The 26,691-nt window shown below is 26.6% G+C and overlaps 1 protein-coding gene across 6 annotated transcripts in view; it reads right to left on the minus strand.

Moving 5' to 3' along the window:
• Positions 1-26,691, minus strand: part of LOC109598314 (BMP-binding endothelial regulator protein) — a 66,943-nt gene that overhangs the window by 7,893 nt on the left and 32,359 nt on the right. For 3 of the 6 annotated variants that reach the window (XM_049968327.1, XM_020014197.2, XM_049968326.1), the window contains exons 3-4: positions 20,827-20,889; positions 2,370-2,455 (exon numbers count right to left, since the gene is read on the minus strand). In XM_049968327.1, the coding sequence (XP_049824284.1) occupies positions 2,370-2,455; positions 20,827-20,889 (149 nt within the window). The remainder of the gene's footprint in view (positions 1-2,369; positions 2,456-20,826; positions 20,890-26,691) is intronic. The other 3 variants (XM_049968330.1, XM_049968329.1, XM_049968328.1) reach the window with 1 other exon arrangement.

Consider the following 26,691-nt stretch of genomic DNA (forward strand, 5'->3'; position numbering starts at 1 on the left):
TTCCTGTCATCAAAACAAGACAAACAAAATTCGAACCATCTCAAATATGTCTGGGCAGTTCCGTTTCAGCTTCCTTCAGTAAAACATTCCAGGAACTTTTTCATCGTAACTTTTGCGTTATAAATTATGATTTCCAATATTCGAAGGAGCACAAAAACAGTGCTGAAACAGTCGTCCGTACACTATCCAATGTGTGTATGTGTGTGTGTATCGGAGGCTGCGGTTGGCGAGTTATTTGTGACGCAATGTTGTCGAGTATTTGGCCGCGGGCTGGACGGCATACGAGAGGCCTTGCCGCGGGCCACAATCCGTGGACTTGGACTTTTGCAGGGCCGCACCGGCCCCAATTCACAACCCGAATTATGTTGGTCAAGACGAAACGAAAGCCCGAAGCCAATCTGGGTTCGATGTACTTGAACTGGAAAGATTTGTACGTCAGCAATTGAAAGCTTCGGGTTGTTGTCCAGTGGTGCGTTCGGTCCTGCTAGTTTGCAGGACCTAGAAGCGTGCCAGTTTTTCTAGATTTATTTAAAGTTCTTCTCTGTCAAAGAGCCTGATAACCAGTTAACATAAAACGTACAATCTAGAAATCATAATTTACGACCACAATAAAAATACAGTTGCATTTCTATATGTATAAAATTATGGTCTCTAAATGTGCCATAAATTTAATCATGATTATCGCCATTGTAATTTGATACAGTGCTCAAAAAGTGAAAGCTACCTGTTTTAAAAATAGGTTAGTGCCAGCTTTAACCCAATTAAAATTTCAAAATCCTTGAACTTGTTAACCAGAAACGAATTTTCATCTCAACACTCTTTTACAATTTTATAAACAGTCAGATACATGAACATTAACAGCATCGGACCTCTTAATATTTGTACAAAAAAATCTTTTGAAGTCGCTACTTAACTTATAATTTAGGGTGTTATTTATGGACATTAAAAAAAATAAAACGGATATATTGCGGCCATTAAATAAATACCCCGCAGGAGATCCATTAATTATTATCCCGATGGTTTACACGTTTCCATAAGATTGGAAATAGAAAAACACTGTTGTCCAAACAAACATACATAATGTGCACTCATAAGATTTATGTCAGGATGTTCAAAGTTACCACATTAATTGTTACAAGATCAAAATAAATAAACTTTTTTTTCCTAGTATTTTATCGAAATCAAAGTTCCACGAAGGTTCCACGAGTGTTTTTTAAAAACAATGGGGGAAATGGCGTTTCAGCCCTTGAAAAAGATGAGCCGGAGACAAAGAGAGTGTCGAAGAAAGTCTCGACTTTCCACATTCATCTACCTGCTAACCTAAAAAGCAAAAAGCCAAAGTATCTACCAAGAGAAACACTTAAAATTGTCAAGATGTCAATCAACATCATTTGTATGTCATCGATTCTCGACTCGTTAAAATATTTGTCCGTAAACCGTAAACACATGACAACTTGTCGTTCTCTCTCTTCGAATTCCAATTATGTAATCGCTGTTTAATTTATAAATTAATCGGGCTTGTTTATTTACACATGCAAATAGTGGGATTTCTATATTTGACTTTCTGGCACCGCATTCCTTATGCTGTTATTTTAAATTACAATCTGTTGATTTAGCCACTCGTAAATAATAAAAAAAAAATCTCCTGCGAAACGAAACCTTGAGCTTTTATCACGCACACTGAGATCGACACGAAATTACAACTCTTACGATCCGATTCGACTGTTCCGACACCGGAAACCAACCTACTGGACCCGGAAGCCGTTTTGATTTGTGCCGTTCTATTATTTATCTAGTCGAACGGTGATTGTTTACATTTCAGCGTTCGCTAATGAACATTATCACATCTGAAACAGACAGGCAATATCTACAACAAAGTGACAACAAAACAACTCCTTTGTTTCGTTGCCAAAACTGCACCAAAAAAGTACTACGGAAGAAGGCTCGAAGGGGAAGTACCCGAAGACACCTGAATGAAAGCAACAGGAAAAAAGATCCGTATCGAAAAAAATCCATATGGAAAAAAAGGTGGCTGCTCCTGTGTAAATTCTTGATCGAGTACAAGCGAATAACTCCTGGTGGCATTCTCGAAATGCCTCACATATCATCGGAGTAATTCTACACCGTCCGCTTTTATAAGAGATATTAATTTTGTTTACAAATTCTGCAACTGGTTTTACGAGTAATAGCCTAGATGCTGGGTTCCGAATCTTTTATTCGAAATGCCACTTTAATTACACCTTAATAACGTATTCGGTTTGATTTCGCGATGGTATCGTAAATAATATTAATTGGCCGAATAGGTCAGGGAATTTTTGGCATTTTTATCATTGTCTATTTTTAAAACCAGCCGGATTTTTTGCGCTCACCTTGCAGACGCATTTGAAGCAGCCCGTGTCCAAATTGGGAAGTGTCACTATCTCCCCTTCGATGTCGCATTTCATCTTGGTACCCTCTGCAATAGAAAACCAGTTATTAGAACCAACACCACCGTAAAATTCAATTTAATTAAAAAAAAAACATAATTGGCTGTATCCTAGTAAAATTTCCATCGTTACGTTCGAAAGGTTCAGGAATGATTTCAAGTTAAATCTTATCTTAATTGGCCTGGTAATTGATTGACCATTAAGTTGCAGAAAATTTCACAATAATTGATTATCAATGTCTCTAAATTAACGTGTATTTAATGTCTCGAATCCATCATAGCCAGGCCGGCGTAAATCGTAATTATTCCAGCTTGATCGACACTCCTAGATGGTCGCACATAACTAAATCTAAGCTGCGCCTTAAACACCTGTTTTTCTAATTGCCGCTCTTAAATTTGATCAATGCTGATACTTTCGATTTATTACAATTATACCCGGTTTTGTTAATATGTATTTATGAGGAATTTTGTAATGTAACAGGCACATTCCCCAGTACCTACGCAGATTTCCAAGTAATCGAGATTGTTTACATGCATTTCAATATTTAATGCGTGCGTGATGCAAAATATCATAGTTTTATTAGGAGCTGTTGCTCCGGTCATAATCACGCACCATTTTCACATCATGTCTTCACAAGATCAAAACCAATTAACTTCTGGAAAAGAAGAATGACTAACCTCAAAGAAAGTAAAACAAAACAAGTATTTTGTTTGCACAATTTGAATAATATCTTCATAAGGATAATAATAATATTTACAAAAGATGAAGAGTAAACTAAATAAGTAGCTAGAAGAGATAAAGAAAAAAAATCGTCGTTTTACGAATTGTACAATATTTATTGATGAAAAAGTTATCTCAGAATGGCAAGGTACAAGGTTTTTTTAAAATAACTGTAGATAAAGAAAAATTCTAAAGTTATACTAACTAGTACATCCTTAGCTGCATATTTGAATTAAATTAGGAGATATATGTTAATAGTTTAAAATAAAATAAATTTGATATTAAAAATTAGTCAATATAGAAAATATATAGAAAATAAGAAAAAACATTTTTAAGTTGTTCTATGACTTGTATAACTACAGATAAAGAATTATTCTTTGCAATAAGAATCATAAGTAAAAGTGAAGAACGACTAACTTCAAATTTGAACAATTTTAAAAAGACAAATATATTCCCAAAGTAAATAAATAAGTAAAAGGGAAGAAGATTCACTCTAATGTTGTTCTACGTATTATAAAATAATTATAGATGAAGAATAATTCTTCCCAATAATTAAAATAGAAGAAAAAGCATTTTTAAGTTCTACGACTTGTAGAATAAAGAACTATGCTTCACAATAATAATAATAATAATAATAAGTGAAAGAGGAGAAATACTAACTTCAAATTTAAACAGTTTTAAAAAGACAAATATATTCTCAAAATAAATATGTATTAAAGTAAGTAAAAGAGAAGAAGACGCATTTTAATGTTATTCTACGTACTATAAAATAATTATAGATGAAGAAACATTCTTGACAATAAAAAGACTCATCTAATTATGCTAATTAAAAGAAAAGTAAAACAATAGTTTAAAATAGAGTGTCTTATCTCAAAAATAAGTTAAATAAACATACAGAAAGGATGAAAATACATTTTTAAATTGTTCTACGACTTGTATAACTACAGATAAAGAACTATTCTTTGCAATAACAATCTTAAGTAAAAGTGAAGAAAGACTAACTTCAAATTTGAACAGTTTTAAAAAGGCAATATATATTCTAAAAATAAATAAATAAGTAAGTAAAAGAGAAGAAGAAATATTATTCACAATAAAGACTCACCTAATCACGATAATTAAAAGAAAATTAAAATAATAGTTTAAAATAAAATAAGTCTGACCTCAAAAATAAGTCAATTAAACAGATAGAAAAAAAGAAAAAATATTTTTAAATTTCTCTACGACTTTTAGAATAAGTACGGATGAAGAACTATTCTTCGCAATAATAATAATAAATAAATGAGAAGAAAGACTAGATTCAAATTTGAACAGTTTTGGAAAAACAAAATATATACTCAAAATAAAGAAATAAATAATTAAAAAAGAGGAAGACGCATTTTAATGTTGTTCTATGTATTACAACAAAATTATAGATGAAGAAACATACATAACAATAAGAAGACTCATCTAATCACAATAATTAAAAGAGAAGTAGCACAATTGTTTAAAATAGAATGTCTTATCTCAAGAAGTCAAATAAACAAATAAAAAAGAAGAAAAAATAAATTTATTGTTCTAAGACTTGTAGAATAAATACAGATCAAGAAATATTTTTCGCAATAACAATTATAAGTAAAAGAGAATAAATAAATAAATTTGAACAGATTTAAAAAGGCAAAATATATTCTCAAAATAAATAAATAAATAAATAAAAGAGAAGAAGAGAATAATTATAGATGAAGAAATATTCTTCACAATAAAAAGACTCATCTAATCACAATAATTAAAAGTGAAATGGATCAATGGTTTAAAATAGATTAGGTCTCAGCTTAAAAATAAGTTAAATAAGCAACTAAAAAAGAAAAAAAAAGCATTTTTATTCTACAACTTGTAGAATAAATGTAGATAAAGAAATATTCTTCATAATAAGTAAAAGAGGAGAAAGGCTAACTTCAAAGTTGAACAGTTTTAAACAGACAAATATATATTCTCAAAATAAATAAAATAATTCTAGATGAAGAAACTTTCTTATAATAAAAAGACTAATGCCAATCAGAATAAATTTAGATAAAGAAATATTTTTCGTAATAAATATAATAACTAAAGGAAGGGAAAAGCTAACTTCTTCTCACTAGAAAGACTAATAATAATCAGAATAATTAAAAGAGAAAGACTAATAATAATCAGAATAATTAAAAGAGAAGTTTAAAGTTAAATAAGCAGATAGAAAGGAAAAAAAGCATTTTTATTCTACGACTTGTAGAATAATTGTAGATAAAGACTGTATACGTTCAACGAATTTTAGAATAATTCTAGATGAAGAAACTTTCTTCTTTAGAAAGACTAATACTAATCATAATAATTAAAAGAGAAGTAGGGCAACAGTTTAAAATAGAATTAGTCTGATCTCAAAAATAAGTCAAATGAGCTGGTAGAAAAGAAAAAAGCATTTTTATGTTGTTCTACGACTTGTAGAACAATTTAGATAAAGAAATCTTCTTCCTAATAACCATAATAAGTAAAAGAGAAGAAAAACCAACGTCAAATTTGAACAGTAAAACTAATAATAATTGAAATGAATAATAAAATTAATAACAACGATTTATAAATTTATAGTAGACGAAGATACATTTTTCATAATAATAAAAGTAATTATAACTATAATAATTATAAGAGAAGAAGACTCATTTAAAATTTAAAGTTTAAAATAGAAAGAAATAAAATAAGTAAGTAGAAGAAAAGGTGATTTTGTTCCTGATGTTGTTCTATTAATTGTAGAATATTTATAGATGAATAAATAAATATTCTTCACTAAAACAAGAGTAATAAACATAATAAGTAGAAGAGAAAAAACTAACCACAAATTTTAACTTGTTTCTTACACGTTTTATGGAATATTTATACAAAAGAAGAAACGTTCTCCATAGGAAACTACCCAACCAAATTATGTAGAAATAAAATGAAATTAAACAATTTCTAAATTTTTTTTATTCTTCGACGTTTCATGGAATATTTATAGATTAAAAAAAAAACAATAAAACGTAAGAACAATTTAAAATAGAAGAAATGTAATCCCGAAACAAGTACATAAATTAGAGTAGGAGGCATTTTACTATTAGTAGTAGATTTGTAGATGAAGAAACATTCTTGTGGCGCCCGACAAAAAACCGTAGACGAACAATTTACGTAAGAACACTGCTGGTGAGATTTGGTGTCACCGATTGTAATAGAAAAAAAACCTTTGGGCGAAACATTTGGCAATGGCGAATGGAATTTCGACTCGCAACAGCGTTCGCCTTAAGTCAGGTTATCGTCGATAATTTTCGTAGCCTAGGTCATGAAAGTGGATGTAGCGAAACCGCGCACCGGCTCCAGGATAAATCGCCCAAGGTTTCCGAACTGTGTCTTTTTGTGGGTCGCGCTGCGTTTTTTTTTTATTAAACACGAAATCCATTTTTAAGGTGTGTTTCGAAAACAGTGTTTAATTACACGAAAACTAGCCACTAGCCACTAGCCACCGGCCGCGGCCTATCGCGCCGCTAATCTAGAACATGATTTATTGAGGAAAATCTACGAACGCGCACATAAAAAGACACCACACGTCATAAATTATATTTTGGGACTGGTGAAAAAATTAATAGCTTTCTGGCTGGTAATTTTTTGATAAGATGAATTATATTTGTTGTTTTAATAACCCGGTCGTCATTGGATGTGGACCATTACATAAGAATTCCACGTCGAATTCTACGGCGAATTATCGCATTCTTCGCCACTATTAACAACTGCTTTTTTGCAACCAAAACAGTTACGGTAATCGTCAGTTGTCCGTTTATTTATTAATAGATTATCGCGTAGCAACCGGACAATCATAAATTATGCACCAATCCCAAAAATGCATCGAATTCTAACCTTTAATACAATTTTGCTTATTGATATTTATAGAAATTTCATGTGAAATCTGCAAAGAAGACTATAAGTATTTGTTCCTAGATCAAAATTTCTTCTAATTTTGGAAAAATAAACAAAGGGGAAAGGAATAATAAATTATGCACTAATTCCAAAACTGCATCGATATTTAACCTTTCATACAATTATGTCTCCTTATATATTTGAAGGTTGAAATGAAATCTAGAAGGAAAATTATAATCACTATTTAATACAATTCTTTCTCTTGATATATTTGAAGGTTGATATGAAATCTAGAAGGAAGACTTTAACTACTATTTCTCTATTTTAGGAACTGTAAGCAAAGAAGAAATGTATCATAATTTACACACAATTCTAAAATTATATCGTACTTTAACCTTTAATATAGTTCCTTCTCCTGATATATTTGAAGATTGATATGGAGTCTATGAGAAAAATTGTAATTACTGTTTCTCCCATTCTATTTTAGGAAAAGTGCGTAAAGAAAAAAATCATAAATTATACACCATTTCCAAAAATATACAATACTCCAACTTTTACTACAATTTTGCCTTTTGATATATTTGAGGGTTGAGATGAAATTTAGATGAAACTACTATTTCCTCCATTTAGTTTTTTTTATTATTTTAGGAAAAGTAAGCAAAAAAGAAAGGCATCATCATACCAATTCAAAAAATAAAACGAACTCTAGCTTTTAGTATATTTCTTTTTCTTGATATATTCTTCTTCTATATTAGGAAAAGTAAACAAAGAAGAAATGTATCATACATCAACTATACACAACTCCCAAAATATATCGTACTGCATCGTCTGTAATACAATTCCGCCTCTTCATATATTTGAAGATTGATATGAAATTTAGAAGGAAGACAATAACCAATGGTTTTTCCATTTAGTTTTCTATTTTAGGAAATGTAAACAAAGAAGAAAAGTATCATAAATTTTATACCAATTCAAAAAATAAATCATACTCTAGTCTTTAATACAATTCTACCTCTTGATATATTTGAATATTGATATGAAATCTGTAATACAATGCTGCCTCTTGATATATTTGTTAGTTGATATAAAATCTAGAAGGAAGATAATAACTACTGTTTTTTCCATCTAATCTTCTATTAGGAAAAGTAAGCACAGAAGAAATATATTATAAATTATGTACCAATTCAAAAAATATATCCGTACTCTAATCTTGAATATAATTCTGCCTCTTGATATATTTGAAGGTTGATATAAAATCTAGAAGGAAGACAATAACCACTGTTTTTCACTTTTAGTCTTTTTCTATTTTACGAAAAGTAAGCAAAGAAGAAATGTATCATATATTAAACACAACTCCCAAAATTTATCGTACTCTAATCTTTAATATAATTTTTCCTCTTAATATATTTGAAGGTGGATATAAAATCTAGAAGGAAGACAATAGCCACTATTTCTCCCATTTAGTCTTCTTCTATTTTAGGAAAACTATTCTATTTTAGGAAAACTAATCAAAGCAGAAGAGCATCATAAATTATCCACAACTTTCAAAATATATCGTACTCTAATCTTTAATACAATTCTGCCTCTGGATATTGATATATTTGAAGGTTGATATGAAATCTAGAAGGAAGACAAACACACTGTTTCTCCCATTTAGTCTATTCTTTCTTCTATTCTATTTTATAAAAAATAAGCAAAGAAGAAGTATATCATAAATTAACTCCCAAAATATATTGTACCCGAATATTTAACACAATTCTGCCACTTCATATATTTGAAGGTTGATTCTTCCCATTTAGTCTTCTTCTATTTTAGGAAAAATAAACAACTCTCAAAATATATCGTACTCTATTGATTGCTGTGAATTCTAGAAGGAAGGCAATAAATTCTCCATTTAATTTTCTTTTGTTTTAGAAAAATATATATTGTATATCCCCATTCAAAAAATATCTCATACTCCGACCTTTAATACAATTCTTTCCTTTAATGAATCTGAAGGTTGATATGAAATATAGAAGGAATATTATAACTCCTGTTTCCCCTATTTAGTTTTCTTCTATTTTAGGAAAAGTAAACAAAAAAGAATAATTTAAAAAATATATCGTACTTTTAATACAGTTTTGTTTGTTGATATATTTAGAAGACTGATATGAAATCTAGAAGGAAAACGGTGACTATTCTTTCAGTCATTTAGTCTTCTATTTTAAAAAAAATTAAATAAAGAAGAAAAGCATAAAAAATTACAAAGTTCTCTGGCTAGATAAAATCACGAAAGAAAATGTTGTCCTATTTAAAATTCTTGTCTTTTAAGAATAAAAAACAAATAGGGAAAGTACCAATAGAAAAGTCAGTTTTACTTGGTCGAAGACAAAAATAACAATAATTGACGGAGCTAACGAACGAAGCAAGTTGGATGGTATTTTTCCAAGTGTTATTGAACCGTTGTCTAGAACGTTCGATCGTTTCGACCCATTAAATAGAACCAATCTCATCACTTAAATACCTTCGACTGGTTTTTTTTTCTATCGGACCAATTAATTGAAAGTCGATTTCAGCACGCACACCACTAAATTAGAACCGATTAGCAATTGACACAAGTCGTTCGATGTGCGTGCGGATAAGACCTTAATCCGATCCGAATCTTCCGCATTGCTCGCCTGTTTCGAAATGGAAAAATCGCGCATTTCTTTTCATCGATGGGTTCGGATTTCACTCCGTTCCACCGGACAGACTGTGGGGAACAACAACGCGCGTGCATTTTAATGAAGCGTCGTTAAAGAAACGGCGCAACGGAAGGCCAAGGTCGCAGATGCACGTTTTCTGCGTGATGCAGGTGGACGAAGATTCTTCGAGATGTTTAAATCTCCATCAGCGTTTCGGTGGACGTTTTACACTTTCGAATCTCGTTTCTATCATTACGATCCGAAACGATTTTTGAGAAAAAATAATATAATTATTATCAAAATACGAAATTATATTTTCGAACCTTAATCAGTACCTTGCTACAAAGAATCTTTAAGATAATTTGATAATTATTACAGTTATAAATAGTCTTTAAAAGTGTTTAGGACTACAACAATTTAATGTATTTTTAAACAAAAAATATCAGTAACATTGTTCTAGTTACAAAGAGTTTAAGATACAAACTAAAAATTTTTGATGTGCTTTACTGAATTTTAAAAAAAACAAATCTTATACAGTGATTCAGAATTATAATTTTAACTTGCTACATTATTAAATATTTTTTAAAATAATTTAAGTATATAAAAATTTAAAATTATGTGATGGTTTAATATATTTTAAAACCATAATGATTGTAATAAACAATTATAATTATAATCAATTACCTTGCCAGAGTCATAAATAATCTTTATTATAATTTAAGACCACAAAATAAACATTTTTATTGTGGTTTATAGGATTTTAGAAAAATAAAACTTAAATGAAGATTCAAAATTACAATTTTAACCTGTTAATTTGATACATTATTTATTATTTTATAAAATAATTTAAGTACCCAAAAATATAAAATTATGTGATGGTTTAGTATATTTTAAATCAACAATAATTGTAATAAATTATAATTACATTCAATTACCTTATTAGTCATAAATAATCTTTATCAGAAGACTACAAAATAAACAGTTGTGATGTGGTTGATTGGATTTTTTAAAGACAAAACTTACATGAAGATTTATAATTATAATTTTAACCTGTTAATTTGTTACATTATTAATTATTTTTTAAAATAATTTGAGGACATAATTTAAAATTATGAGGTGGTTTAATAGATTTTAAAACAACAATGAATGTAACAAAATAAAATATAATTACAATCAATTACCTTATTACTGTCAAAAATAATCTCTTTCAGAATTTAAGGCTACAAAATAAACAATTTTGATGTGGTTTATTAGATTTTCTAAAGACATAACTTACATGAAGATTTAGAATTATAATTTTAACCTGTTAATTTGCTATATTAGAAATTATTTTTTAAAATAATTTAAGGACATAATAATTTAAAATTATTGGTGGTGTAATAGATTTTAAAACAACAATGATTGCAATAAAATAAAATATAATTACAATCAATTACCTTATTACAGTCATAAATAATCTTTATCATAATTTAAGACTACAAAATAAAAAGTTTTGATGTGGTTTATTGGAATTGATAAATACAAATGTTACATGAAGATTTAGAATTAAAATTTTAACCTGTTATTTTGCTACATTATTAATTATTTTTTAAAATAATTTAAGGACATAATCTAAAATTGTATGGTGGTTTAATAGATTTTAAAACAACAATAATTGTAATGAAATAGAATATAATTATAATCAATTATCTTACTACAGTCGTAAATAATATTTATAAGAATTTAAGACTACAAAATAAACAATTTTGATTGGATTTTATAAAGACAAAACTTAAATGAAAACTCAAAATTATAATTTTATCCTGTTACTTTGCTACATTACTAAATATTTTTAAAATAATATGGAAAAACAAAAATTTTAAATTACGTGGTGGTTTAATAGATTTTAAAACAACAATGATTGTAATAAAATGAATTATAATTACAATCAATTACCTTGTTACAGTCATAAATAATCTTTATCAGAATTTAAGAACACAAAATAAACAGTTTTGATTGGATTTTATAAATAAAAAACTTAAATGAAAACTCAAAATTATTAAATATTTTTAAAATAAATTAAGAATACACAAATTTAAAATTATGAGGTGGTTTAATAGATTTCAAAATAACAATGATTATAATAAACAATTATAATTACATCAAATTGCCTTGCTAAAATCATAAAAAGGTTTGAAATAAATATTCTCGATTATAATTTAAATGAATTGCATTGCTGCAGTTATAATTAATCTTCAACAAAAGGCTACATAAAGCTAAATTTCAAAAGTAATTAATTAAGTTGAATAAAATATAATGTAAAAAATGTCGTAACAGAAGTTCAAAAATATTTATTTATTACTTAATTACATAATGCAAATTAAATGTTCAATTAACTTTTATTATTAGTAAAGTGAAACTAAGAAACGATATGTTGAAATACACAGTGATTTAACACTTTAACAAGTAACAAAACCTCAAAATTACCATTTCAATTATTGTGCATCAGTTGCAACACTACTATTTGAATGAATTGGCACTGCACGATAATTATTTTATAATTTAGTTGAAGGTATTCATTTATTCTTATTTAATTATCGTTGGAAAAAATGATATGTAATGAAATATGTTAAGTGGGACATCTCAGTTGTATAAATAACATAAATATTCCTTCGGCCAATTGACTAGGTCAATTGTGCGATCTTGGGAGTTTATTTATGTGTTTCCCACAACACGATCAGCATCGAAAGCATTATTTCCTTGTTCTTGAGCAGGAACAAGCGATAAAAAATGGTTGGTGTTAATTACGAAAACGCCTCGTTCCAAATAAGCGGCCGCTCGGTGCGTTTTTTAATCAGGAATTCCATCTGTCAGGATTTGATAAGTGCACGGCTATTGAGTCAATTTATACTTTCTGTATTTGGCAATCCGCGTTGGTCAATCCGATATTGTATGCAAAAAGTGCATTATATAATAACGGCTAAACATCGTCGTGTCCTTGATCACACACGAAATTAGGACGAATGTAATTGCGAGGCGTTTAAATTGCAATTATTTATTATTTTTTTGTTGCAACGATCGAGGTAACGAATCCCACAAATTGGATTAAGTTCGTTAAATCGACAACGCCTCAAAATTGAGCTCGACCGTAATTATGACAATTTGTGGACCGAAATCAAGTTCTAAGGGAGATGTTTTTTAATAAAAAATTATACGGATTTATTATAATTTTCCAATTATAGCATAATAAGCGGTTTTAAAAAAATAATTACGAAAAAACGTTTCAGTATTAATAATTGTAAAGTAGATTCATATATCTTACACCTGCATATTAGTGCAAAACGATTTACATATACATTTACATGCATAACATTAAATTGATTTATTTTTATTGGAATCATGCATATTTATTCTAATTGTATTTTATTACAGAATTACATAACTAAACTGCCAGATAGCAGCTTAGTTGTAAAATGAAATGCACAAAAAGAATTATAGGCCATAAATTGTTTTTATCAGTTTTTACATTAATTAAGTGTGCGGTTGTGCAGTAAAATTTTATTGCAAGTTTATAAGCTCATTATTTTCTTCATATTCAAACAAAGGTTTATTTGAGTAACAAAAAATTCTTTTTTTTTAATAATTGATTTGCGTCTAGAAAGTTTAATTTGGAATTATGAAAAGGTTGAAATAAATAACTTCTGAAAATTTTAATTGTTTTAGTCATTTTTTTAATGTGATTCTGTTGAATATAACTTGATCTTAGAATGAATCTCGCAATTTTTTTCAATTCAAATTTTAACACCAAGAAAATAATGACTAATTAAGGAATTTTCCAAAATAATAACTTTAACATTTTTTAATTGAAAATCTAGTTAAAAATGAAGTTAAAACATCTAGTTTCTCAAAACAACCTTTAAATTTTTTAAAATAAAACTCGTCTTTGACATTTTGAAAACAAGACTTTTTACTAGTGCTGAAACTCTGTTTGAGTCCTGAAATTTTGACATTTTCTACCCGAGAAACTTGAAAAGGTTGTAACATTGTTAAAATTAATTTAGAGAGGAAATCATAAATGTGAGGATTAAATACTCGACTCCGGAGTATGGAAACAATATTTGACTTTTTTTTTACAGAAAATTATGATAAAATTACCTTAAAAAAAGAAGCTTGAATTTTCTAGTTAATAAAAAATTGTCAGAGTTAGAAAGGTCTAATTTATCAATTATTCAAGACTTGTTTTTATATTATAAAATAATGAATAAATGCAAACAATAATTTCAGAAAATTGATATCATAGAAAATTAAAAACTCAATTTTGGAGTTTGAAAACAAATTTCAATTTACTTTGACTTTTGAAGAGAACATCGATTACTTTAAAATTTGAATTTTCTATACTTAAAAAAATTAAATAAATAATTGGAAAAAATCTTAAAAATAAGGCTCGTTTTTTATACTATAAAAAATAATAAATAAACGCGGACAATAATTTCAGAAAAGTGGGATAATCAAGATTTTAAATTTTGACAAAACATGAAACATTTTTGACTCCTGCAATATTGGGAATTTTTGAGTTAATTATAGAAAATTTCATAAGTGTGATAATTAAATATGAACAAGTCTTTTAAGTTTCCTTTTCATTTCTGCTTAAAATCCTTTTAAAATTACTTGAAAATGAAGGAGACTGAATGTTCTATAGTTAAAAAAGAAGTTAGTTCTTTTCGGCCTTGAAGTTTTAAAATTAATTAATATAAAAAAATCATAAATGTGATTATTAAGAACTCAATTCTAGAGTCTGAAAACAAATATTTCAATTTTCCTTATCATTTCAAGACATAAATATTCTAAAATTACTATACTTTTGAAATCAGTAAATTGCAATATTGGGAGTTCAGTTAATTTACGAAGTAAATCATAAATATGAGAATTAAATATCTAACTTTGAGTCTAAAAGTCTAAAGTTTCCTTTTCATTTCTATAGAAAATCGTTCTGAAATTACTTGAAAATGGAAGACAGAATTTTCTATAATTAAAAATGAAGTTAGTACTTAATTACTGAAATATTACCATTTTTAAAACAAGAAACTTTTGGCAGTAATAATGAAAATTTTAAAATTAAATTATACAAATGTGAAGATTAAATACTCTATTCTACAGTCTGAATACAAATTTTTCAATTTTTTGTTCTTGTCATTTCTCAATTTTTTTGACATGTTGAAACCAAGTCGAATAGATTGCCAAATATGAGAATTTATCTTACTTTGAGTCTAAAACCTGTTTTTTAAATTTCCTTTTCATTTCTGTTTCTTCCAAAATTATTTGAAAATGGAGAAAACTGAATTTTCTATAGTTAAAAATGAAGTTAATGCTAAAACTTTTTTTGATTTTTGAAATCTTTACATTTTTAAAACAAGAAACTTGAATTGTAATATTAGAAGTTTTAAAATAAATTAATACAAATGTAGATTAAATAGTCAAGAAATCTTCGAAATCAAGAAACTTGAATTCATTGAACCAAGAAACATTAATTTAGGACTAATTATATAAAAAATCGATTACGATTATTAAATAATTTAAAGCATAGAAATAAGTTTGTCAGCTAATGCATTTTTCTCTAAAGAAATTTTGGTCCCAAATTTTAAAAATTTAAAGTTAAGAAACTTTATCTTCTATCATTGAAACAGGGAAAGTTAGTTAAAACTAAAAGTATAGCAAGACTTCTCTTTTTATATGCCACAGAAAATTATCATTAAAGACGAATAAAAATTTCACAGAATTTCCACGTAAATAGAATGTCGCCCAAGGCGATCGCTTCGTCGCATCACCAGGTTCATTTTCGATTCCCCGGAGATCCGCACGCAACTGCAAACGAGTAAACCTTAATCGCACTTTTTATTTATGCCGCGACACTTGTTTTGAGAATTGCTAAATGAAAAACCGGGCCCGTCCAATTCGTAATTGTATCAAGAGGTGCGAGCCTGTCCCACCGGAGATGCCGGACCGGCCGCTGGCCGAGTCGAAGCCTCCTCCTGAGAGTGGATCGTTATGGAAGCTGGCATCGACTGGTACGGATAAAGGACATATTCGATTAGTCGATTTCTCGCAAAAACGTAATTTTACTGTTATTGAGTTCATTAAGACATTATTCCTTACGCGTTCAGCGGACCGCTTCCTTTTTCAGACGCCGATTATATCATTCAGCTTGGCTTTTTATTTATAAAAATTTATGGGGAAATGTGTCTAATGATTTAAAGTAAGATAAAATGACCGGCGATCATTTACCGGGGAATTAATGAAATGTTTTCAGCGTGGATAATTTAATTTATTGCATTTAGCGAAACCAGTATTAGTTGCTGAAGTGCTCGACGATCTCTCTCGTGGGGACGAATCCATCTGAAACGTCCGTCAATTTAAATGCAATGTAAACAACATTTAATGCTGCCTCGAACAATAAAATACAATCATTTTTTTTTTTTTGATGGCGGCGTTAAAGCATCATAAAACCGACGCGCATTTTTAAACCTTAATTGCAATCATCCGTTAATTGCATTTTTCCTTAATTAAACCCATTTCTGGGAATCGATCGTTGCATTGTCTCCGGGCAAAACTAATTAATAATTGTTAAAAAAGTCACGACGTTATTAAATAATAACAATAAAAAAAATGCTTCAGACCACCGTGAAAACTGTTTGAACGTAGTACTATGATAAACTTCACACACGCCTTAAAAAAATGACATTGCATTGATTATAGCAGGAACCGATAAACACTATGGTAGTATAATTAGCAGTAATAATATTTGAATTAGTTTTTTATGCTCTATAATTAGGATTTATGTGTTTACAAACAATGGATTTGCGTAGTTGCGTTTTGGTTTAGTTTAACTCACGTTTTTTGTAAGACAGACCGATTTGGACATACCTAGAACAAAAATGTGATAAATAATCACCGTTGCATAATCAAACTGATTTAATATGTCAAAACATTAATGCAATATGCTCTATTTAAACATTTAGATTACATTTTTACAATTCAAATTGACCATAATTAATCTGCATAATCCTACGTTTGCTGATGATTAATGTTCGAAAAATTATAAATAAACTAATTGCCATATAAAAAAACTGAGTTTATACTCTATGTGTGCGTTGTTATTTTAGTGCAATAAATTACTGGTAATTACCAGGAAAGTTTAATCAAGAAATATTATTTTTTTAATCTCAAATTGTTTAAAATATGAAAAATATTTGTTTTTTACTGTACTTAACTATTTAAATTACCAATAAAAAAATAGTGAAAAAATATTATTAAGAAAATCTATTAATTTTAATAATATATAAAAAAAGTTAGGCTGTTGTGAAGACAATAAAAATATATTTTATATTAAATTTTGTCAGAATTAATTCGTATAAACTTCATTTTAATGTTAATTAATGTATTTATATTTAAAAAGTAATCACACCTATTGCTTGTCTTGTAGAAAAATAGTGTCTTGTGGATTAAAATATATTTTTAGTTAAATTTGACAAAATTTGTTGTAAAAATATTTTATTGTTAATTAGTATTACTATTCTGTGAAATTCATGGTTTAATTATTGTATTTAAGAAGACACTAGAAAAAAATGGAGATGAAATATTATTAAGAATTCCTACTAATTTTAACAATATTTTGTAAAAACTGGGGTATTGTCAACAAAATAAATAATATATTTTTTATTCAATTTTACAAAATTTTTGATAAAAATATTATTTTAATGTTAATTAATGTTAATATTTTGAGAAAAATATGTTATTCTTGATTTAATCATTGTATTTAAAACGAGCCTAGAAAAAATGGAGATGAAATATTATTAAGAAATCCTACTAATTTTAACAATATTTTGGAAAAACTGAGGTGTTTGTCACAATAAACAACATATTTTTTATCAAATTTTACAAAATTAGTTGTAAAAATATTATTTTAATGTTAATTAATATTTTGAAAAAAATATTAATATTTATATTATATATATAAGACACAATATTATTAAGAAAACCTACTAATTTTAACGATATATTTAAAATATAGGGTGTTGTTTATTAAATTTGACAGAATTTGTTGTAAAAATTTCATTTTAATGTTAATTAATGCTAATATTTCAAGAAAAATATTATTATTAATATTTATATTTAAAAAGTAATTATACTTACTAATTTTAATATCTAGAACACCTACTAATTTTAACAATATTTTGCAAAAACTATAAATAATATATTTTTTATTTAATTTTACAAAATTTGTTGTAAAAATATTATTTTAATGTTAATTAATGTTAATATTTTGAGAAAAATATGAATATTAATATTTATTAATATTTAAAACTACTTTATTTAAAAAGTGATCAGAAAAAATGAAAAAAAAAAATATTATTATGAGAATCTGCCAAATTTAACATATTGTAAAAAATAGTGTCTTGTAGATAAAAATATATTTTTAGTCAAATTTCACAAAATCTGTTGTAAAAATATTATTTTATTGTTAATTGATATAAATATTTAATGAAATATATGAAAAATATGCCTATATATTAAGAAAACTTACTAATTTTAATAAGATTTTGTAAAAATAGGGTGTTGTCAACACAATAACATATTTTTATTTAATTTTACAGAATTTGTTTTAAAATATTATTTTAATGTTAACTAATGTTAATATTTTGAGAAAAATATGAATATTAATATTTATATTTAAAACTGCTTTATTTTAAAAGTATGAAAACCTACTAATTCTAACATATTGCAAAAAATAGTGGTGTCATGTGAATAAAAATATATTTTTAGTCAAATTTCACAAAATGTGTTGTAAAATATTATTTTATTGTTAATTGATATTAATATTTTGTGAAAAATATGAAACATATTCCTGTTTTAATTACTTTATATAGAAAGGGTCAAGGATAATGGAGATGAAAAATTATTAAGAAAACTTAACAAAATAAAAAATATTTTTTATTTAATTTGTCAAAATTTGTTTAGATTAAATATTTATTATTATGTTATTTAAGTTAATATTTTGAGAAAAATATAATGGATAAAATGAAGGGAAATATTATTACGAAAACCTGTAAATTTTAAATTTTAGTTAAAATTGACAAAATTAACAAAATTTGCGTAAAAATATTATTTTATTGTTTTAAGACCCCAGAAAAAATAGAGAAATATTATCCTTAATTCTGAAAGTCTATAATTTTAAGAATATTTTGTAAAAAGCTGAAAACAAAACACAATTAAAACCATATTTTTTATTTAATTTGACAAAATTGGTTGTATAAATATCATTTTAATGTTAATTAATGTTAACATTTTAAGAAAAGTATGAAAAATATTTGTATTTTAATGAACAATAAATATTGTTAGGAAAATATACTAATTTTAACAATCTTTTGTAAAATAATTGTGACGTTAAAAAACTGTGTTGACGTGATCATCATGTTGTTATTAATTAATGTTAATATATGTATAGAAAATATACGAAAAATTATTATTGTTATTAATATTGTATTTAAAAATACTCAGGAAAATGAACAAAAAAAATTAGGAAAATTTATGTACTATAGAAAAATTTAATTTAAGATTTTAAAACATAAAAAGGCTAAGAATTTTGTTATTAAAATTTTATTTATTGATAATTAATACCAATATTAATATTATGAAAATATGTTTTTATTATTGTATTTATTACCAAAAAATATAAGAGAAAAAAATTTAAAAGAAAGTTTATTATTGTACACTAATCAAAGGATCTTAAAAAAAATTACATAATAATACATAATGAAATAAAACGAAAGAGCATTAATTAAAAATTTCTCACAATAAATTATAAAAGAAAATCAACATGCCAGTGTCACATTTTATATGGGAACAAGGAAAATGGATCTTGCTAATAGACCCCATAAATATTTATAACGTATTGTTATTATTTTTGATTTTTTTTATCATGTTTATTTATCTTAAATGCAAAGTAAGTAATTGTTTACTAAACATTCGTTTCTATTGACTTGCAATCAGTTATTAAGGATAATGTATGTGACATTCAATACAGCCTTATCTTCCTGGTTGTCACTTTCGCACCGTACAATAAATGCGACAATTTGGAAAATGCACTGCATAATATTAATAATTAATTAATGACTGCAAAACGGCAATAAATAATCGCCATTCATTTACGTTTAGATAACTAACTTGTTAACAGTAATTTGTCTTGGTAAAACTAGTCGCAACAATATCGTTGTAATAAACTTAAAAGATTAATTAATTCCATGGAATTATTATACGTCGATAAATTGCGGAGGCATCCCGTTTTGCATGCAACAATTTCAAGTCGCACAAAAACGTCCGGCCAACGTTACGCATACAGAATACGAAAAAGGCCGAAATAAAAATAAACCAAACCACCTCCTTTGCCTGTGATTTATTTATTAGGAATACGCATATCGAACGCAATAAATCAAAGTTTCACCTCGATATGTTATTAGCGGACCGAAAGAAGTCGCAGTGAACATATAATGCCAGACAAGACGGCAATTATGTAAATACGCTTACATTTTCTCATTACTCGAAGACAAGCGTGTATTATTACCGGCTCATATCTGTGTCCGGGGAAAATATTTCATATCACGCCGCCATACCATGATTGGGATACAATTTGCCTCGTGTTTCAGACTGATACAATCGCTAAATGTCGATCGACATTAGATGGAAACTTAAAAGTGCATGATGAGTTGGATTTTGAGACAAATCCCATGTTTCAGTGAGGGACTCTTCTAAAAATTCACATCTAAAGAGAAGTTTTTGAATCAGGATGGAAAAGAATGACTAACTTTTGAAGAAAAAAACAGCCAAAGCTACACCAAAAGAAATAAAAAATAGAGAGGCATCCAACTCTAAGAAGTAGTATTATCCACTAGAACCCCTAAATTAACCTAGGGAGAACGCTACAAACAACTACAAAAAGCTTTAAGTTTAAAACATCTAATTTGAAAGCTATTTTAACCTTCATCACCTAAACTAACCTACTGGACCAATAGAGATAATGCTACACCAAATAAAAGCTACACCAAAATGTGAGCAAAAAGGCAAAGTAACATCGTACATCAACGACAATTGCTTACCGAGTGACACTGTTTGTCGCGAGTAACTCCCAAAGTCGTAATATGCGTTTCTCTTAATCGCACCTGAAAACCAACAACAGAACATGATCAACTTGCTGCAAAAGTACTCGCGGCTGTGCCGGAAGCTATGCATTATTTCGCTTGCGTTCATGACCAACATAGGTTCGCGTTTTCGATCGACGATTTGGGTCACAAGCCGTCCCCAAAAAATAAACAACTCGTAATTGAAGTCAAGTGCCACAATTAGAATTATTTGGGGGCTATCTTGTTTAGGTCTAAGAATTTTTTTAGATTGCAATTCTTCGAGGCGTGGTTTCGGCGTTTCGGTGGCATTGACTTTTATGTCGTTTTGCATGCAAATTAATGCACGTTGAAGATACAAGGTTACGTTGGGAAAAAAACGCGGTTATAATGAGATTTAAGATGAAAATTATAGTAAATAATTATTAGGCGGATAAACAAAACATTATGGCTTTTGTATTCAATTCCCTTGAATTTATTCCAACACGTGTTTAAATTATAATAAGGTGCAATAACTTATGGCGTTTCGAAAAAATGTCAACAACACTGTCACTTATTTCGCAAAAAACTTTAAAATTATGCAAATACATTCATTAAAAAAGTTTTTAGTGAAAAAAATAACAAAATTAATAAGCTTATAAACTGGTTAAGATTTTTTCAAGACCTTTTAAATTAATACGTTATCGTTAACTATCAAATGAGATTAAAAGTTACTTTTGTTAAAGTTCTGAACTATGATTAATCTTCTGTATCATTAAACAATAAATGAGGTAAATCTAACATGGTAACATGTTTTAATTTTTTAAATCTGAAATTCACAAAAAATAGCCATATTAATGAGGCTAGTTAAGACTTACTTTATTCTTAACTATTGAAAAATATTAAATAAAGTGACAAAAAATCTTGTTAGTGTTTTGAAAGATGATTAATCGTCTGTCTCATTAAATAAATTTCATAGTTATAACTATTTAACACAAATATCAATGTTGACAAAACAAGTTTTGATAACTTACAAAGTATTAAAAAATTTAACAAAAAAAATCTTGCTTTTAACACAAATATCGATGATAACCAATAAGGTTTGAAAACCTGTATCTCACAAAAATAAGTTATATTAATAAATTTATAAATTAGTTAAGACTTTTAACATACTACTTTATTAAAATATATTAAAAAATTAACTAAAAAAATCTTACTCGATTTTTGAATTATGATTAATGTTCTATGCCATTAAATAAATTTCCTAGATAAATTTATACACCAATATCGATGACTATTAAAACAGTTTTCCATACTTAAATCTCACAAAAAATAATCATATTAATGAGTTTATAAATTGGGTAAGACTTTAAACTTATTATTTTATGGTTAACTGTTTATTAAAAGGTAATAAAAAACTGAACAACAAAAATCTTGTTAGAGTTTTGAAAGATGATTAATTAATCTTCTGTCATTAAACAATTTCCTAGTTAAACAGTTTTAACACAAATATGGATGACTACAAAAAAGTTTTGAAAACCTGAATTTCACAAAAAATATCCATGTTTATAAATTTATAAATTAATTAAAATTTTAAACACATTACTTTACGGTTAACTATTTATTAAAGAGTATTAATAAAACTAAACAATAAAAATCTTGTTTGAGCTTCGAAAGATTATTAATTTTTTATGTCATTAAACTAATTTAATAGTCAAAACTTTTTATTAGATATCGATGATTACAAAAAAGTTTTGGAAACTGTAACAAAAAATAACAATATTAATATGTTTATAAATTAGTTAAGACTTTTTACATATTTCTTTATGGATAACTATTTATTAAAAGAAATTAAAAGAATTGAACAATAAAGATCTTAGTGAAGTTTTCTATGGTATTCAACAAATTTGCCAATTAAAATTTTTTAACACAAATATCGATGACTACAAAAAAGTTTGAATATCACAAAAAATAATCATATTTATAAATTAGTTAAGATTTTAAACATATTACTTTATGGATAATTATTTATTAAAATGTATTAATAAAACTGAACAACAAAAATCTTGTTGCTCTTTTACGCCATTAAAGAAATTTTCTAGTTAAAACTTTTTAATACAAATTCCGATGATTACAAAATAGTTTTGAAAACCTGAATGTCACAAAAAATAACTATATTAATAAGTTCATAAATTGGTTAAGATTTTTTACATATTTCTTTATTTAGTTACTATCGATGACTACAAAAAATTTTTGAAAACCTGAATATCACAAAAATTAATCTTATTTATAAATTTCAACAAACCAGTTAAAATTTTTTAACACAAATATCGATAACTACAAAATTTATATATTAGTTAAGATTTTAAACACATTAATTTATGGTTAACTATTTATTAAAAAGTATTAATAAAACTGAACAACAAAAATCTTGTTGGAGTTTTGAAAGATATTCCATGTCATTAAACAAATTTCATAGTTAACTCTTTTTAACACAAATATCGATGATTACAAAAGAGTTTTGAAAATGTGAATGTCACAAAAAATAACCATATTCAAATGTTAAGTTAAGACGTTTTACATTTTTCTTTATGGATAAATTATTAAAAATCTAACCGGACCTGAATCTCACAAAATATCACCATTTTCATTTTTTTCATTTTCAGTCTACAAATAAGCTAAGATTACTTTTAACTAAACAAATTACTATGTGATCAACTATTTATTAAACTATAACTGAAAACTGAACAAAAAAATCTTACTGAAGTTTTATAACACCGATTCATAATAAAAAAATTGAAAACCTAAATGTCAAATCAGTTAACGAGTTATTTTGTAGTTACTTATTGAAAATGTTTAGAGAGCTCTCAAAATAAACTAAACTAAAAAAACGTTTGTGAATTATAATTAACCTTCTATACCATTTCCGACCATACATTCATTTGATTTATGACATTTTCATCAAGTGGGCGAATCGTGCTTCCATAAATATTCAATAATTATCAATTAATGCATTATTAATTATCACAAACGAACAATAAAATGTTGGAGCTATGTACGGTTATAAAACCAGGGAATAATTTTATTTAAACATACACATACCGGATTTTTTGTGGCTCTTTTTTTTATACGAAACCGATTCCAATAAATAAATATTACATTAAATAGGATTATTATGCAGCTCTTTGAATTCCATGTATGATAATGGAATGTGATTAATGATTTTCATAATCAATTTAAATAAAACGTTCTCGAATCAATAATTAATGATTATGCGATTATTGCTTTATCACCTGATACACGTTCGGCTTGAAAATGTTCTTGATTTTCGTCTACAATAAATCGAGTTAATCTTGTTGATATAAAAGGCCGGCTTCAAAAACGCCCCACAGATAAATTATTTATAACTGTTTGCATTTAATGGCCTTATTAAAAAGTAATTGAAAGCGAGTGAACACATTTTATATGGTAAATAAAGATGTAGAAAAACTCTCTTCAATGTATAATAGGACATTCTCGGATTATAATTTGATACTGGCTGATAAAAGTTTTTTTCGTATGAATAAATTTATTAGCCAATTTAAATTGGAATGTTTTTTTTTGTTGTAATATTAGCGCACGACATAATCGAATGTGCCAAAACGTTGCCAGCCAGTATTTTTCCCAAAACAAATCGAAAATATGATACACAATTAGCACATGGACATGTCGTTCAACTCGATGAAGAAATCGTTGTTAATCCCGACAAGCCTCTAATTTTAGAGCACGGTAAATCAGTCGTGATCATACTTTTACCTTGATTTTGTGCATATGGGACGATACGGATTTATAACTGGTACAAGCGTCTGGAGTGTGTTCTCATAAAGCGTAACATTCATTAATCACATCGCCGTTTAATTGGACGGTTTGCTGAAAGGGCCCCTTTTTGATCTGGACCGCGGGAAATCGTACGTTTAAATTCCCCTCGGGGTCAAACTGTTTTTTGTCTTCTTTCGATAGAATATCCAAGAAGAAATTTTGTGTGAAAAAGAACAAGTTTGGAATTCCACTCGGCGGAGTTCGAAGCTGTCGCTAATCTTTATTGCCACGTGAATCAATTAAACGAAATTTATTATGCCAATACGAGTTGTCCATTAAAATAAAATAATAATATCTTAGATTTAACTGCCACGTCTCCATTTTAGAAACGGCAATAACACAACTGGCAATAAACAAGTCCTAGTAACTATAACAATAAATACACGTGTACGAGATGTAATTTTTCTTCTTTCTATTTGGCTCAGCCATTCAGACTCTATAAAGTTATAAATACACTGTCAATTATGTTTTATTGCGGAATGTGTGTAAAATGTGGTTTAATTTACATCGAGTCAATATTAATTGCTTTCTTCGGCTTCTCACCATTGCGGTTATTAAACAGCTATAAATATAGCACTGTATCGTGGTCATTTTTATTGGTTTATCGGAGTTATTGGTGTTGAATGTTATGGTTTGTTTTGTAACATTCGATATTGCAGGGCGAAGAACATAAATTAAAAATAGTTTTTGTTCTAAATATTATTGTTTGTTTTCTAACATTAGAAATTATATGGAGGTGAATATATGAATATATACTAAAACACATAAGAAATACAATTTTATTTAATACAATTCATATTTAAAATTAAGGTTCAAAGATTAATATCAAAAGTATTTTAAGAAATTTATAATATAAAATTAATTTAAGTCAAGTTATTGGTGTTAAATATTATCGTGAGTTTTTTTACTTTCGAAATTACATAAAGAACATAAATTAAAAAAATTTAACATAATTTATGTATAAAATCAGGTTTCAATGATAATTATCACTGATAACATTAAATGATTTGAAAAAAATTGTATATTTATCATCATATCATTCGAAATTATACGAAGAAGAATATACATTTAAAAAATTAGAAATATATTTTTCTTTAATATAATTTATATATAAAATCAGGGTTTCATGATAATTGCCAGATATTTTTAAAAATTCTGTATTAGAGAATTAATTTAAGTCTAGTTATTGGTATTAAATATTACCGTATTTTTTTTTAACTTTTGAAATTACGTATGTATAAAATCAGATATATCACAGATAATATGAAATTTTTTGAAGAAATTCAAAAATTAATTTATGTCAAGTTATTGCTATTATTATTATTATTATGTGTTTTTAATTTTCGAAATTACATGAAGAATATATATATATAAAAAAATTAGAAATATTTATTTTTTTAATATAATTTATGTATAAATTCTGAGTTCAGTGATAATTATCACTGATAATATGAAAATGTTTAACTTTCCAAATTACATGAAGAAGAATATATATTTAAATAATTAAAAGTATATTTTTCTTTAATAAAATTTATGTATAAAATTAAGGTTCAATGATAATATGAAAAATTTTGAAGAAATTCTATATTATTAGAGTTAAATATTATCGTATGTTTTTAATTTTCGAAATTAAATAAGGAAGAATATATATTTTAAAAATTAGAAATATATATTTCTTTAATATAATTTATGTATAAAATCAGGGTTCAATGATAATTATCACTAATAATATGAAAATATTTGAAAAATTTCTATATTAGAGAACTAATTTAAGTCAAGTAGTTAATGTTAAATATTATCGTCAATTTTTAACTTTCGAAATTACATGAAGAAGAATATATATTAAAAATATTACTAATATATTTTTCTTTAATATAATTTATGTCTAAAATCAGAATTCAATGATAATTATCACAAATAATGTGAAAATTTTTGAAGAAGAATATATATTAAAAAAATTATAAATATATATTTCTTTAATATAATTTATGTATAAAAGGATTCAAT

Source organism: Aethina tumida, chromosome 5 (assembly GCF_024364675.1).
Source record: "Aethina tumida isolate Nest 87 chromosome 5, icAetTumi1.1, whole genome shotgun sequence".
NCBI lineage: Eukaryota > Metazoa > Arthropoda > Insecta > Coleoptera > Nitidulidae > Aethina > Aethina tumida.